The following is a 17645-nucleotide window of genomic DNA, read 5'->3' on the forward strand; positions in this document are numbered from 1 at the left end:
TGCTGCTAAAATTTTTATCAACAAACTTTTGGGCATAATGTACAATTTATTAAAATTATTGCACTGTGGGGAGTCTCCAGCCCATCTGTAAATTCAAATCAGTTTGCCAAGTTAAGGTGCTTTAGCATACCTGGGATTATATCACACCTTATTTAAATCAGAAAAACAGCATCTTAGTAAAGCTTTACACAAGACATCAAACAACAATATACAGCTTCAAAATTATCTACACATCTTACACAGAGTGGCTCAGGCTGTAGACTTTGGCAGTAATCAGTTCATGGACGAATCAGAAAAGAAATACTCTCTACTAGTGATGAACAAGTTGGCTCAATTTTCACCTGCTTCTTATTCGAATTCCCCATTCCATCTCAAACGGAAGCACCATGTACTGTGGTATGATACATTTTAATTAATGCACTATTTAACCTGGTAGGGGGATAAATCTATTCCACCTTAAATGATATATGCAACTCCTGCACTTTTTTTACGGTGGCACAAAATGGTATATTTAAAAAGAACACTAGGTAGTATTTCTACCTTAAATTACAGCATGAAAATCATTGTGATGCTTTACTGAGCTGTAATATGGAAATCAAAGTGTCTGTCCTTGCTACTCCAGGCTCAGCACTGCAGAAAATGCACTATGTAACTGTGTGAAGAGGGTAGGAATTCCTAATTGGTGTTCCTTTATCTGCAGTAGCATTTCCATGTGGTAAGGAAAAACGCTCATTCCATCTTGGTACATTTAAACGTGGTATGAATTTTAATTCAAATAAAAATAAAATGAATAAAAACATACATATGTGCTGCCTTCAAGTCCTAATGAAAGTGTTGTAATTACAGGATGATGGCACTAGAGACCAACTCCAATTTTTTCATTAGACACAGGCTTCTTCTGAATACCAAGAACACAATGAATGGATTATTCTCCAGAAAAATGTTCTTGAGAGGTCACCATGCATCCTTCATTATTTTAGGGACAGAGCAAGAACAACATTTGGGGACTTTAAACGTTCTTGCAGTTTGTGAGTATTAGAACGTAACTTATTCTGAGTAGGACTTGACAGCAGCAATATTCCAATGCTACATCAAACACAAATTATGTTAACAGAGCAAATCTGCTTTGCAACTTCAGTTTCACCTGTTGCACATTTAAAGGAATGCAAAATGAGATCACTCTTATAAAAATAGGAATATGCACCAGGTTTGGTCAGAAGAACAAGACAAGGACAGCAGTGTCTACACTAAGGTGCAGGACTTTAGAACATGGCCAAGAAAAACTGGGAAATTCATGGAAAATAAATCCATCAGATTCATGTTGCACTGAAAGTCATTTGTCACAGAGGAGAGCAGCAACATTTTCCACAGGGTTTGGGATGGTTTTGCTTCTTCAGTGTCATGTGACCTCAGCATACGTAATGGGACTCTGGAAAGAAAATAAAAAACACAACAAACAGATAATCAAAGCATGATTAACAGATAAACACAACTCTCTCTTTCTTCAGTCTCTCGCCCTGTGGTCTGCACAGTAGTTTTAGAAGGGGAGCAGCCTTTGAAGTCAGTGGTCTTTTAGTCATTCTTAGAATTTATTTATCATAGTTTATATTTTTAGCCTCATTGTTAATACTTAAAAGCACTACCGTAATATTGATTTTAAACCCCTGTGATGTGTGTTCTCCCTCTGTCTGCATGGGTTTCCTCTGGGTGCTTCCGTTTGTTGCCATGGTCCATAAACACTTTAGAGTGCATTCCTGCCATACGCCCAGTGATTCTGGGTAGGAACTCTACTTAATTTAAAAGACGTCCCTCTCCCTCCATCACTGAGCAAGACATGACATGAGTGGCATAGTTAGTGTTCTCCTCTAAGCATGTTGAGCTCCAGCAGCTTATTGTTTGCACCAGTTTGCCATGACTAAAATGGAATATAACACCGGCTAATAAAAAGATCACTGACTGAGTGGTCCTACTGATATCCACCCAATAACGATAAATATCACTACACTGCCCAGCCCTACCCTAACCACTCTCAAGATTAATGACACAGCCTTGAAGCAAGCAGAGACAGAGTGGGTACAAGCCAAGCATAGCAGACATATACAGTATGTCTTCAACAGTCTGATAATCTTGATGAACTGCCCACTGTAGCCCCTCTAGACCACCCTCCTCTGAATGCCCAATTAATTTGAAGTAGTCAGGTTGAGCTATTCATCAAATGACGAGGACAGATGAGCCGTGGCTACGGGATGACACAGGTTAGAGGTTATGGACACTGTTGTCCACCTTACACACACACCAGTTTTGCTGAGTATGAGCTTCTAAATTTTACATGATACTATACAGCTCTGCTCATCGTAGATCGAGAATCAGTCCGTGAGACTGTCATAAAAAACAGCCCAGTTACTGTACAGCACTATATGTTCGTTACCTGCTTTGGTCAAAATACCACAAGGTTAAAAACTACACAGCAGTGTTCTCCCCCTGTTCTCCCCCTGTCTCCCCCTGTTCAGAATGGCAGGTTTCAGCGCCTGTTCCTTTAAATGATAATGGGTCACATGCAGTTCCCCAGGACCCGAGCGCACAGCAATGAGGAGTGTAGAGCAGAAGCTCTGGTTCTTAGCCATTTTTGCTCGGTTCTTTCTTCTCCGTTTTGACTCAGTGCTCTTATTTCTCTGCACTCATTATGTCTGTTTTGCTGCATTTAACCTCGTCTTTGCACACTCACGTAAACAAGACTCCAATGATGGGATTGGACAGGCTCCAATGAGGGGGTGGGACCATTCTAAAGTCTCTGCAATGGACGTCAGAATCACAGCAGAATAAGAATGGCTTGTTTTATCCCAAGTTTTCTGACTTAGGCTGATCACAAAAGTCTGGGGGTCTTGTTACTTGTGTGTGTGTGTGTGTGTTTGTGTGTGTGTATGTAGGTGGGCTCCAGATTCACAGATTAATTCAATTCAATTTATTTATAAGCACATTTAAAATAGCCAAAGCTGATCAAAAGTAAAAAAGTGTAAGATGAAATTGAAACTGGGGCTAATGAGAGTGATAGATATTTAATCACAGTCATAAGCAAGTGAGAAGAGATAGGTCTTAAGACAGGATTTAAACTGTTCAATAGAGGACATGGATCAGATACCATATGGTAAAAAGTTCCACAGAGTCGGAGCAGCAACAGAGAATGCACGGTCACCCTTGTGTTTTAAATAACAGTAAGGGATTTTTAACAGCATTTTTTTAGAAGACCAACGAGACCTGTGCAAATTATAAGGACTTATCATGTCACAAATATACTGTGGAGCCAAACCATTAAGAGCCTTGAAAACAGTAAGATTTCAAACTGAATCCTGTACCTTATGGAAGGGAGGCCAGTGTAGGGAAGCCAAGATTGGAGGAATATGGTAACGTTACTTAGTGCCAGTAAGAAGTCAAGCAGCTGTGTTTTGATCAAGCTGCAGACGGGCTAGAGAAGACTGACTGACCCCTATATAAAAGGAATGTATATGTATATAAATTTATAGGCAAGAAGAGATGTAATAAGAGCATGAATAACAATCTCAAGATCCTTAAGTGATCAATTTTGTTTAAGCTTAGCAATGTGTCTCAGTTGAAAAAAGCTTGATTTAACGGCAGAATGAATTTTTTATCAAATTTAAGAGCTGGATCAAAAATGACTCCTAAATTTTTTACGCAGTGTGGCAACTCAAGTTATCATTGGTAGATTGGATATTTACTGAGGTGCTGAATAGGACAACCTCTGTCTTACTCTCATTTAGCTGGAGGAAGTTTTAAGTTAGCCAAAGCTTGACTTCACTCATACATGCAGACAATATGTTTAAAGAGAGTGTATCCCCAGGTTTCAAAGGTAAATATAAATATATAAATAGTGTCATCAGCATAGCAGTGATATAAGATTTCATATTTCTGGAAGATTTGTCCCACAGGTACCAGATATAATGAAAATAGAATAGGACCCAAAATAGAGCCCTGTGGTAAACCATGTCTAATGGGAGCTGAAGAAGAAATCAACTTTCCTATTTGAACAGCAAAGGAACGGTCTTTTAAGTAGGAAGAGAACCATGCTAATACTCTCCCATGGATCCCTGCCACTGTATTGAGATGCTTTAACAAAAAAATTATTATCAACCGTACCAAAAGCGGAGGTAAGATCTAGCATCCAGGGTTCAAATCCAGGTTAAGCAGAATGTCATTAGTTAATTTAAGAAGGGCTGATTCTGTATTAGAATGGGCCCTAAAACCTGGCTGAAACTCGTCCAGAATATTGTTCTCTGATAAATGTAAATATAGCTGATTATAGACAACCTTCTCCAAGACCTTTGACAAAAAGGCAATTTTGAAATAGGTCTATAACTAGATTAACTTTTTCAATGCATGAGCACCTTAAAGGTAAAATTATGAGAGATATCACAAACGCCTACTTCCATCTTAAATGAAAGACACTGCTCTCTGTGCATATGTCCTGTGAGGTTAAGTGCAAGCTAAGAGTGGGAAGCTATAAAAGCTAGTTATGAAATATGAGCAGGTTTTAATGTAGTGGCAGGTCCAAGAGACAAGGTGCCTTCACAGGACCTTTACAGGGAGCCCAAAATTCCTGCCATATTTCAAGCCAGACATTGTTATAGTGATATAAAAATTACAAATATAAGCAGCAATGCTAGGAATACTCAGAGTGCGCATAAATCAACTGAGGGAATCATTGGAGAACCAAATTTAGGTTTGCTTCAGCCATATTCCACATCCTCTGAGCTCCCTGCCTGTGGCTGCAGAGTGTTTTTCTTCTGTGTGGCTCTAATTTCACAGCTCTGTGGACAAAACCCAGAAATTAGCATAAAAATGTAAATGTAACATGTGCCTTGGATGGCCTTGTTCTCTCTATGTGGGCCCTCCTTCTCCTAGCCCCTCAGCACAGTGCTAATATCTGAGAGCTTCTACACCACTGTCCACTCTTAGACACTCCTACCTCGTAGATGAATAATTAGAGACCGTAGCTCATCTGTCGCTGCGTAGTTTTTGTTGGTCATCTTCTAGTCCATCATCAGTGACAAAGGACGCTGTCAGCTGGAGGTTTTTGGTCGGTGGACTTTTCTCAGTCCAGCAGTGACTGAGGGCTTTAAAAACTCCAGCAACACTGCTGTGTCTGATCCACCCGCACCAGCACAACACACACTAACAGATCACGTGGTGTCAGTGCCACTGCAGCGCTGAGTATGATCCACCACCCAAACCATACCGGCTCTGTGGGGGGGTTTATGTAACCAAACAAAAATGTATAACTATGTAAAACAAAGTATCCAGGGCAACAAGTGGACTACATTCTGTAATACAAAATGCAAATTTAGTGTATCAGGATTTGGCATTACCCTTCCTTGTCTCGTCTTGGTTTTCTTTATATTTCTGTTCCTTCAGTGTCTGTCGCCATGTGCTTCTTTGTTTTTGTTTATGGCCCATGTGCTCATCTTGTCCTTGTGTAGCTATGCTATGTGGTTTTGTCTTTTCTCCCCATCTCTCTCTCTCTGTTTACACCAAGTTCCGGTTTGTTCTATTTTCTATGTCTATCTTTCTGGTTGTTTACATTTTTTTGTCCGCTTATGTATTCAGGCTGTCCAATGAAAAATATGTATCTCCAAAATAGCACCTTCTTAAATTTCAACAGACATTGACAGTGTAAAAAGATTTTATTCCAAGTCATTTTGGAGCATTTCTATTGCTCAAAAATTGGTCAAAATATAAATAAATAAATAAAAATGGAGATACATGTATTTGATGGGACAGTGACAATATGTTTAACAGTGTTTGTGGTAATGTGGATTGGGTGGTCTGAAGGTACCTTTTTGGGAAGCGCCTTGTTGGTGGACAGAGGTAATACAGAGTCAGGAATGGAACGTTAGATCTCGAAGCATGCATACATTCCCAGATGTTTTGGGTAAGTATAGTACTTCAATCATATAACAAAATGTATTGATCAATGTTTTTTTCCTTTTTTACAGGTTCACTGGATCCCCCCTGCACCAGATATTTCCCCCAGTCCACTCAGAACCACAAACGCTGCGAGACCCGCGCCCTGCCACTCCTAAAATGACATAGGTAACAACCCGTTTCCAATTCATAATTGTTCATGTCAAGTCTTTTTAAAAGAAGTGTCTTTGGTGAGGTGTTTCAGAGAGATGGAGATGTGTTGGGCCAGCCTTCATCATCACAATCATCACAGTGTTTCCTTACCTTCGCTTGTTTATTCATTCAGTCTGATTCTCTTGTTAAAATGAAAGACCTGCATCTACACATTTACTCCTGTGCCTCGTTACTTGTTTTCACTGTGACCCTGTGATTGTAGAAAAACTCAGATTTTTCGAGTGTTGCTGATACGCCACTTACTCAGAACTTTGGGCAGTAATAGAGTCTGACCTTGTGTTCTGACCTTGAAGACTTTTTTTAAACAGTGATTTTAACATCAGTTGGAATGACCTCATTTGCATCTTATTAAATAGTTTAAATAAAGGGAAAATCCCTTTTGATCTAAAAAAGAAAAGTCATAACTGAATGTTATTATAGGTCATTTCAACAAAAACGGTCACTGATTGATGGCTCTGACGTTACCACCTGGTTTAAAGCAACACTGGGAAAGATTTAGTATTTTTCTTACTGGGCTCCCCCCTACAGTTGTGAAGTGTTCTTAATTTTTACTGCACTCTCCTGAAATCAAGATTGTGGGGGAAAGGAGTTGCTTTCCTACCCTCCTCCAGAAGTGACATAGCGCACTTTCTGAAGTGCTGAGCACAGAGTAGCAACAACAGAGGCTATAATCTCCCTATAACAGCCCAGTGGAGAATCTGAATGATTTTTAAGATGTAATTTTATTTGTAAATATACTACCCAGTGTTCCTTTAAATGCTAACAGTAAACAGTACAAGTGTTTGCATAATCATATGGAATGTCTTGTGTTGTCTTATAGGGGACATATATTATGACTAGTTAAAGTACTCTGTTTTAAAAGAAAATTGAGACAAGCATTTATAAGCTGTGGTGAGTTTTTGGTGAGTTGCTAAGCTACAGTTAAAATACACCTGATACTGTGTGACTCATGTAGACTTGTGTAATTTTCACATTAGTAGATTATTATAATGTTTGGTAACATGTTGAATGGGATATTATAAATAAACTACAGTCTACCTGCAGCAGTAAACCTCTCTCCTGACCGTGTGAAAAAATAAATCACCTTCACAGTCCCTGGATGGTGCGTTTATACCAAGCGCTAAATCAATGCACATTTTAAACCCACTTCTTTTTCTGTGCTGTCAAAAAAGCTCTGTTCTCGCTGCTCTACCTGATCAGAGTTAATTACTCTGTCAGCTTTAGAGCGGCATTCTACTTCTTAAGAGTTCTGAATGAACACCGTGGAGATCAGACCGCACTTCTCCATCAGAAATAACCCGGCAGTTCGGAAACGTGGGGGATATGAAAGTGGGCCACAAGGGAAAGCCAGCTTTACTTCAAGGCTGGGGGCGGAATACCTGTGAGGATATGTACTTCCCCATGTGCTCTGTCCTGGGCTGGCCGAGCACAGGAGCGCTGGAAACACTCTCCTCTGGAGGAATCTCTCCCAGCAGAGGCTTCCCTTTGAAGTTCTTCACCACGCAGACCACCTTAAAAAAGATCCCACATCATCACAACACATACACACACACACACACACACACACAAAGAAGAACTGTTACTATTACTCAGTTAAACATAATTAAAGGATGTATTGATATAATAGTTATTTAGCCATTGGTAAGATTATGGCACTTGTGTGTAGATATAGATTAAGTTTGAGATTAAGCCGATTAGAAAAAAAAAAAAAAAAGTGTAGAATTCTGATTATATATACAGAATTAGGGGTGGTGCAGCAGGTAGTGTCGCAGTCACACAGCTCCAGGGGCCTGGAGGTTGTGGATTCGATTCCCGCTCCGGGTGACTGTCTGTGAGGAGTTGGTGTGTTCTCCCCGTGTCCGTGTGGGTTTCTTCCGGGTGCTCCGGTTTCCTCCCACAGTCCAAAAACACACTTTGTTAGGTGAATTGGCGACTCAAAAGTGTCCGTAAGAGTGTGTGAGTGTGTGTGTGTTGCCCTGTGGAGGACTGGCGCCCCCTCCAGGGTGTATTCCCGCCTTGTGGCCAATGATTCCAGGTAGGCTCTGGACCCACCGCGACCCTGAACTGGATAAGCGCTTACAGATAATGAATGAATGAATAACAGAATTATTCATTTAAAGTAACACTAGGTAGTATTTTTACCTTAAAATTACAGCTTCAGAATCATTTAGATGCTTCACTGACCTGTAATAGGGTCAGTAATAGACTTTCTGTTGTTGCTACTCTGGGCTCAGAACTGCAGGAACTGCACTATATAACTTTAGGAGGAGGGTAGTAAACTACCCCACTGATTTCAGCAGAGTTTTTTTTTTTGTTTGTTTGTTTTAAAAAGGATTACACTCTACAACTGTAAGGGAAGCCCAGTAGCAAAAATATCAAATCTCACTTAAGTGTTCCTTTAAGCATCAAAACCCCTACAGCTCCCCAAGTACTGAAATGGCTGCACATTTGTTTGTGTGTGTGTGTGCATGTTCACTGCTGCATATGGGTTAAATGTGGAGACCAAATTTCATTGTACTGCTGTGCAATGATGATTAAGGTTCCAGTTATCCCTCTTTAAATATTTATCCCTAGGAGCCAGAAAGCCACTGGTCCAATATTTAAAGGAACACTAGGTATTTCATATACCTTAGAGGGGACATATTATGCAAAACTCACTTTTTGCATGCTTTTGTATTTCCATGTGATTCTCTACTGTACCTTTAAACACTCCCAGCACAAAAAAAACATACATCCATTTTCTGTGAGTCTGTTGAAATATTTTGGTGTCAGGAATCACATGCTTCTACAAACTGTTTTGCATAGAACCACCCTGGCATTTGTGAAGGTTTTTGTGCAGGCAGAGCTGGACCACCCTATACGCTCACTATGAATGTTGCGTAGGGCCCTGCAAATGAACAAAGGCCCTCTCGTCTCATGTTAGTGAGAGTTTGTGTATCATCAGAAGATGACGAGAAACTATCCTTCAGGAAATGAAGAGGAAAAGCACTCCACGAGACTGAGCTGCAGGAACAGCAGTGAGGTAAACCTGTTCTTCTCGAGTTTGGATTGCTAATAAACTATAGTCTACGAATATAGTCGTGGGAATATATTTAGTGTTGGAGTGCACTGCGCAGCTGCTCTCCACATTTTTAAAAGCCTCTCAGTGCCACAGTGTCATGAACCAAATTTTGAAGCAGAAAAGTGAAAAGTGAATATATATTGATGTTTTTATTTAATTACAGTTTCAAAATCATTATGATGCTTCACTTAACTGTAATAGGGAGAACAGAGCCTCTGTTGTTGCTAATCTGGGCTCAGCATGGCAGAAACGGCACTATGTAACTTTGGGAGGAGGGTAGGAAACCACCACCCACTTCCTCCCATCCCCTTGATGGAAGTTGTAATTTTAGGTCGAATGAGAAGCTTTAACAGCTGCACCATTTCAGCTTTGGTACACTATGTAATTCTGTGTGGTCCCTTGTAGCTGAGGATGATGGATTTTGTGAAACATACTGTCACCCATAATGTACTGAAACCATTTGAGTCAATTATATTATGCTGTTTATTTACTTTATATGTTTCTTTATTGTCAGCTGCTATGTGTTTTGTCAGAATTGTCCTGAATTTTGGTCTTAGCTGAAAATGTTCATCAAAATAATCAGTACCCTACTTGGACAGAATTGTAATTCATAGTGACAGCACTAGAAAGAGAGGGAGAGAGTAAGAGGGGTCTGAGACCTCCAGAAAGTGCCAGAGGCAGTTTTTCTGCGAGAGAAACCCTCAGCTCCTCTCTAAATGATGGTTTATGGTTTATGTAACTCATATTTGACAGGGTAGACTTCGCTTGGCTAGCTGCTCTAAATGACTGTGTGCTCTTGCTTTCTCAGAGGGGAAGTGTGCAAGACTTTCCAGGGGCACAATCATCCATTATGAAGGCCAAATGAGCATTTTCAAAGGGACAGGGACAATATGGGCAACATTAGAGCGCTGCGCGACAAAGAGCCAAAGATGAGTTTAAATGGATGTCATCTCAGGCCAAAAAGCCCCGTGGTCAGCTGCTGAATTTAAAAAGATGCAGCGATTCATCCTCCGCCAGTGCATCATTTACCATCTGCGGCTGCTTTGGTTTGAGCTCCATGTTCTTGGTTTTTCTGCCCTGGAAGATGTTAAAACAAATGAAATACGTACAACTCAATTACAATTACAGCTGCCTCCGCGCATATTTTAAAGCAGTAGGTCACTGAAGGTCATGCATTACTGAGGCATTACTATAGTTAAAGGGCACATATTCACCCCTTTTTCACAAGTGAACACAGTTCTGGGTCTCAATGAAATGTCTGTGACCACAAGCACCACAGCAGTGCTCCCCCTGTCTAAACAACCCTGTTCAGCACCTGTTCCTTTAAATGATAATGAGCCACTTGCTGTTCACCCCGACCCAATTGCACAGCATTGAGGAGCAGAAGCTCTGGCTTGTATCTATTTTTGCTCGGTTCTCTTTCTTCTCAGTCCTCAAATTTCTCAGCGCCAGTTGTGTCTGCTTTGCGCGGTTAACCTCGTCTTTGCTCTCGCACATGAACATGGGTGCAGAGCTGTGATTGGACAGACTCAGAGGAGGGGGCGGCACAACTGCAATGCCAGATTCAGAACATCTCATTTTATCCCATGTTTACTGATTTAGGCATTCCACAGAAAACATCCCTAAGACCTTCCCTATGATTATTTATTTATTATTATTTTAAATTTAAACTTTATTTACAATGGCAGCCTGGCAAAAATGTAAGAACAACAAAATGTTAAGAAAGTTACAACTAGACAAAGGATACGTACAAAAACAAAACAAAAAGACAACAGGAAACTTATTGTTTGCCATTAACATTAAAAGGAACAGTGGGGAGTATATTTACCTTACAATTACAGCTTCAAAATCATTCTGTCTGGTACTCCAAACTCAGCACAGCAGAAATAGCACTATATAACTTTAATAGAATGGTAGGAAACCAACCCCCCCCCCCCCCCCCCCACACACACACACACACTGATTTTAGGACAGTGCTACTAGTCCTAGACTGTTCCTTATTCAAAATTTCCATTCCACTTTAAGGGACACTAGGTAAGATTTGGGTATTTTTGTTCCTGAGTCTCTCCCCTAGGCTACAAAGAGGCTGGCTGTTCACAGATCTCTGTGTCCAAGCACATTAATAGAGAGGCGATTGGAAGGAAAAGATGTGGTAGAAAAAAGTGCACAAGCAATAGAGATAACCGCACCCTGGAGAGGTGTGAAACAAAACCCATTCAAAAATGTGGGGGAGATTCACAAAGACTGGACTGCAGCTGGAGTCAGTGCTTCAAGAACCAGCACACACAGACGTATGCAAGACATGGGTTTCAGCTGTCGCATTCCTTGTGTCAAGCCACTCTTTGACAAGAGACAGCGTCAGAAGCTTCTCATTTCCAAAAAGAACTGGACTGCTGTTGAGTGGTCCAAAGTTATGTTCTCTGGTGAAAGTAAATTTTGCATTTCCTTTGGAAATCAAGGTCCCGGAGTATGGAGGAAGAGAGGAGAGGCACAGAATCCACGTTGCTTGAGGTCCAGTGTAAAGTTTCCACAGTCAGTGATGGTTTGGGGTGCCATGTCATCTGCTGATGTTGGTCCACTGTGTTTTCTGAGGTCCAAGGTCAACGCAGCCGTCTACTTCATGTTTCCTGCTGCTGACCAACCTTATGGAGATGCAGATTTCATTTTCCAACAAGACCTGGCACCTGCACACAGTGCCAAAGCTACCAGTACCTGGTTTAAGGACCATGGTATCCCTGTTCTTAACTGACCAGCAAACTGATATAGAAAATCTATGTGGTATTGTGAACAGGAAGAGGAAATACGCCAGACCCAACAATACAGAAGAGCTGAAGGCTACTATCAGAGCAACCTGGGCTCTCATAACACCTGAGCAGTGCTATAGACTGATCGACTCTATGCCGCGCCGCATTGCTGCAGTAATTCAGGCAAATGCAGCCCCAACTAAGTATTGAGTGCCTTACATGCTCATACTTTTCAGTTGGACAGCATTTCTAAAAGTCCATTTTTTTTATTAGCCCTAAGTAATATTCGAGTTTTCTGAGATACTGAATTTGGGGTTTTCATTAGTTGTCAGTTACAATAATCAAATTAAAAGAAATAAACACTTGAAATATATCAGTCTGTGTGTAATGAGTGAATATAATGTACAAGTTTCACTTTTTGAATGGAATTACTGAAATAAATCAACTTTTTCATGATATTCTAATTTTATGACCAGCACCTGTGTGTATATATATATATATATATATATATATATATATTCACACAGGCATGTACACTTGTAAACATATGCTCACATCTCCTCTCCTCCTACAACTAAATCTGCCACTGAGTGGATGCCATGCGACATTAGGATGCTGTTATGTTTGATTATATCACACACACACACACACACACACACACACACACACACACACACACAGACTGTCCACCCCCTCCCCTCGTCTCCAGCTGGAGAAATAGGTCAGTGTATATCACAGCCTCATGAGCCGGCCCCAAGAGGGAACACACACGTTCCACACTGAGCCCGTTAATAACATTGCTGTCTCCCAGCTGATGAACCTAAACTAAGGTAAATTAAAGGACAGACTTCTTCCAGATCTGACCTTTCCTCTTGACATCATGCTGCATTTACACTTGCTAGACATTTAGCTGACATGAGAGACAGGCCAAGGTCAGTGCCTTGTGGCTTAGTCTATCTAGAAAATAATATTGATTTTGATATCGACACTTCTTTAAAGCACCAGCGTCTAACAGCAAACACTGGGTTTCTTTAGATATCTGATCTTAATATTGCCTTCTTGTGTGATCATTGATCCCTGAATTATTTCTCCTTAACCACACTACAGGGAACAGAAGAGATTAGTATACGCACTTTACTGTAAGTTTGGGGGATTAAGGAGAAACCTGGAGGACTGTATTGATACTACTGAAAGAGTATGACATATATAGGTACATTAGGACATCACGAGACCTTACGATGTACATATATAAATATTAATCTACTGAGACCGGCTATTCCATGCTGTGGTATCCCAGATGGTTGCTATGGCATCATCCATTAATCTTTATTTATTTCTATGGTACCTGTTGTATAATACAAAAATGATAATTGTGATTTTAAGTGAGGGACTGGCGCCCCCTCCGGGGTGTGCCTTGTGATTCCGGGCAGGCTCTGAACCAGCAGCGCAACCCTGAACTGGATAAGCGGTTGCAGACAATGAATGAACAATGAATAGCTGTGATTTTATTCAACAAATATAACCTAAAAATGAAGTAGTTTGGAAATGAATATGTATTGATTATTGCATTTCTTATGAGTTCTTATGAGTTTTGGTTTGGAGAATTTAAGGATTATGTATTAATACATTCATTCATTTATTCATTCGTTCATCTTTTCCACTTGATCCAGTTCAGGAGCATGGTAAATGACAATTGTCATATTTAATTCTAAGAAACAGTCACGATAAAGTGACAAAAAAAATTACTTTTAAATACAATTAAATTTGACACCAAAAACGCTTTAAAACTTATTTGTCCACGAAATATTGTGTGTTGTGCAGAAACGGAGCCTCATGGCCTCACATGTGTGTCTCTGGCCATGAGAGTCTAAGCAGATGTGTCTGTTCCAGCCAGGCGTAGTAGCAGCACCTGAGAACAAAGAGCTGCATCACTGTTCATGTGAGGATTACACAGAAGAACAGAATATTCCACTGTTTTTCAACTGGACATGGCTGCGGTCAGAGAGCCTTTACCAATTGTTAAAAAACTCAGTAATTTACTCACAGAACAGCAAACCTGTTCACTTTAAACACACCTAGTCTGAATGTAAATGCAAAGACCGAGGCTGACGATGCTACCGCGTGGATTACTCATGTTCAGTTAGAGCTGCTTTATGCAAAGTGATTGTAAATTATTTGTAGGGCATTCCTTCTCTGTAGGACATTAATAAACAAATTGTCACAGTGACCCCTGTTGAAGGGGTGGGGTACAACAGTCTGCGGTAGTCCTCCATCGGTTGCCACAGGAAGCTGCTGGCCTGATACTTTCAACTAGAAAACTATTGTCAGTCCATTGACACTGAGGGGTTTACAAACTTAAGCAGCACTGCTGTGTCTGATCCACTCCAATATAACACAAACAAACCACCCCCAGATCAGTGTCACTGCAGTGCTGAGAATGATCCACCACCCAAATCACACCTGCTCTGTGGGGGTCCTGAAGAACAGGAGGATACAGGAAAAATGTGCAGCGCAACAGCTGGACTACGGTCTAACTGCAGAACTACAAGTGCCCTGACCCTGAGCTAGCTGTTGTTCTCAATCATAATCATGTTTAGTCTGAACTTGTATAAATCTGCACAGTGTCCTGTCTCCTCTGTGACCCAAGAACACAGCTAGCACTGAATCCCAGGTGTGACATGTTCATCTGGGAAATCTCAGTGTCCCTGTCCTCAGGGAACAAGACAGGATGGTTTTTAAAAGTAGTTCTCTTCAGTTTCTCTTCTTTTTCACAACTGAAAAAATATGACTGGGTTTAACGATTACTCACTGTTATTTTTAAAATCATAATTCTTGGATCTGTGGTAGCACAAGCAGACCACCCCCCTTGCCCCCAACTCCTGGCACTGACAGTAACAAAAGACATATCCTTGAGGGGACAAGCCCAGTGCCAGTTGTTCTGAGAGTGTATAACACTACACAGTGACAGTGGTCATCTGTAATGAAGCTCACCATGAAGACGGCGATGGCTCCTCCGATGATGAAGCCAGCGATGACGTCTGACCAGTGGTTCCTGTATTCCACCACACGATTAATTCCCGTCAGGAACGCCAAGCACATGAGCCCTAAGGAGAGCAGGGGTTTGGCCAGCCGTGTGCCTCTGGCCTTCATTGTGCAAGTGATGTACATCTGCAGAAACACACCAGCACAGACACACTTTTTATTTACTACAGCTTTACACTCTGCTTGATCTCTGCTGTTGTGTAAAAGCATGTTTATTCTGGAGAATTCAGAGAACAGCTTCCGTAGATCCTCTGAACATCTGTGAACTCTGGGTTTCTTGTCTCATGTTTACACTTCTGGGTAATGTCAAAGGAAGTGTAGAAGCACAACCATGCACAAGATTTACAGTAAGAAACATAAAGGGAGGGAAAATGTGAAGTCACTAAAAAAATTCACCTTTGTAGTGCTATCAACTATGTGATTATAAATCGGCTCTTGATACATCACTGTAATTATTTTTTAACCATTTCTAAACACATTTTGCTTCACTGCACGCTCCAGGTTATCCTAATATTTGTGCATTTAGCTCCTTCATATTTTATATTTAGTTTATCTTCAATAAATGAGCTACTCGCCAGGTTTCCAAACAAGAAAAACACAATGTTCTCTGTTAGCAATAGCGCTACAGGCACAAAACACTGCTGTTTCTAATATTGTATGAGTTTACATTCATGTTTACAGTAATGTTTATGTTTAGGGTTAAGTACAGTTAATCAAGCACATAACATTGCCATTTCTAAATCTTTGGGTTTAAGTTTAGGGTTAAGGCTAGTTGTAGGGTTAGTTGTTAGCAATGGCACTACACAAGCACATCCGTTTGGAGCTTTGTGTAAGGTTACTGAAAATTGTTAAGTACCTACAAAATCACCTTGAAGACAGGGGGAGGGGGGTCATACAGAGGAGAATAAGAGACTAGAAGGAGAGAAAGGGGGGATTAGAGAATGATAGAGAAAGAGGCAGAGAGAAAGAGGTTTACATCTCTCAGATGACTGATAAAGCAGATAAACACACACACACACACGCACACACACAGAGAGAGAGAGAGAGAGAGAGAGAGAGAGAGAGAGAGCTTTGTCTTTATAGAACCTGAGGGCACAAGGTTAAATATCTGTCCTTTGATGGTTATATATATTTCAGTTCCTATGTTTAATTTGCTCCATATATTATATATTTAACTATGTACACTACAGAATTAATTAATGCACATCATTCTGAGAACACCAGCAGCTTCTACATTTATTCTGCAGTTGTCCTTGTGTGTGTTTCCTTTTGTCAGTGCTAGGTTCTTCTCTCTGACTCCACATCCTTTCAGACCCAGTGTTAAGCTGCTCTCCTCCCAGTGGAAAGATGGACATTCAGTTGTGTGCTCAGATCTGAAGTGAATGAGAGTGGAGCCAGAGGTTCTCCACCCTCTCAAAGATAACAGATGGAAGTGCAGTTTATCTGATGGGGACAGTTTTGGAGTGAAACCAGGTTTTATGCAGCTGTACATTTTTTAAAACTTTGACATTGCCCTTTCTGGATGTGCTGATATCTCATGCTTGATATTAAAGAGCTTGTACTTTAAAGAACCAGCTTCTGAAAAAATTAATCAGGGCCTTTTACACAGACTCAAAGCCTAATGCAAAACTTAAGTGTCTCACCCAATCCACCAGAGATCCCACCTTCAGTGCCTTACAAATGCTTTTCAAAACCAGAAGCATTTAAGTAAGCCCGTTTATAGAACTTTCCAAAGACACCAATATACAGTAACACACAAAGTACTCTCCGCCAGAAGATAAACAGGACGACACAGAAATAGAAGGGGCACAGAAAAACACAGGGAACAGACAGGTCCAGGGAAAACAACGCTAAAGTAGCGGACAGCTGCATTGTGTTTGTGTGGCACTGTGTGGGCAGAGCGGGGGCGGAGGATGTGGGCACTCTCCACCAGCGTCACTCCAGAATGGCAACGGCTGTGGGGAGCAGAGCAGGGTCAGCAGAAGCAGGCAATTTCCACCAGGATGCGGGGCAGTAAAAAGTGGAGACAGGCACTCCCAGCGAACACAGCAGCAGAAGCAGGCTCCCTTACAGTGGTGGTGAAAGCGGGCTCTGACTGGTATGAACAGACAGTAGTCACGTTGGTTGCCAAGGGTGACAGAGACATTGTTTCCCATTTACAGAGCCAGGGCTACATACAAACACCAGACCTTTTTCCAGCACATAAACTGAGAGCAGAAAATGGTGAAGAAATTCTCTGAATGATATAAAAAGTGTATATCGCCTCTAATACGTCATCATTTACATTGTGGGGACCATAATGAAATGCAGGTGGTGGGTATTTAAACAAAGCAAACAGGCCTGGAGCCTCCTTCTCTTTGTCAATCTCTAATTCCTCTGTTCTCTATAACTCCAACAGGAATTCTGTTCAATGTCCACATTAGTCACCTGATTACTGTCATAGGAGCCATCGACTCCCTCGCTTGTGAGTCCAGTTTGTGCTTTTCTCAGACTCTCTCCCTCTTGAAGCCCCTCTGGATGTTGGTATTAGAATAAGACTCCTCTGAATCCACATCGTCTCTGCCACTCATCGTGAAAACATTATTTACGCGAAGAGTATAATCAGTGCTGCATGGGGGAGTATACAGCACTTCTTTCATTAACTTTCA

The 17645-nt window shown here is 41.0% G+C and overlaps 1 protein-coding gene across 1 annotated transcript in view; it reads right to left on the bottom strand.

Moving 5' to 3' along the window:
* Positions 1–798: 798 nt before the first annotated feature.
* The window catches only part of plppr5a (phospholipid phosphatase related 5a), a 38300-nt gene continuing 21453 nt past the window's right edge, over positions 799–17645 (bottom strand). Inside the window, exons 4-6 of the mRNA XM_066661672.1 lie at positions 14947–15123; positions 7530–7661; positions 799–1429 (exon numbers count right to left, since the gene is read on the bottom strand). Of these exons, the coding sequence (XP_066517769.1) occupies positions 1400–1429; positions 7530–7661; positions 14947–15123 (339 nt within the window). The 3' untranslated portion in view covers positions 799–1399. The remainder of the gene's footprint in view (positions 1430–7529; positions 7662–14946; positions 15124–17645) is intronic.

The sequence above is a fragment of the Hoplias malabaricus genome, chromosome 1 (assembly GCF_029633855.1).
Source record: "Hoplias malabaricus isolate fHopMal1 chromosome 1, fHopMal1.hap1, whole genome shotgun sequence".
Taxonomy (NCBI): domain Eukaryota; kingdom Metazoa; phylum Chordata; class Actinopteri; order Characiformes; family Erythrinidae; genus Hoplias; species Hoplias malabaricus.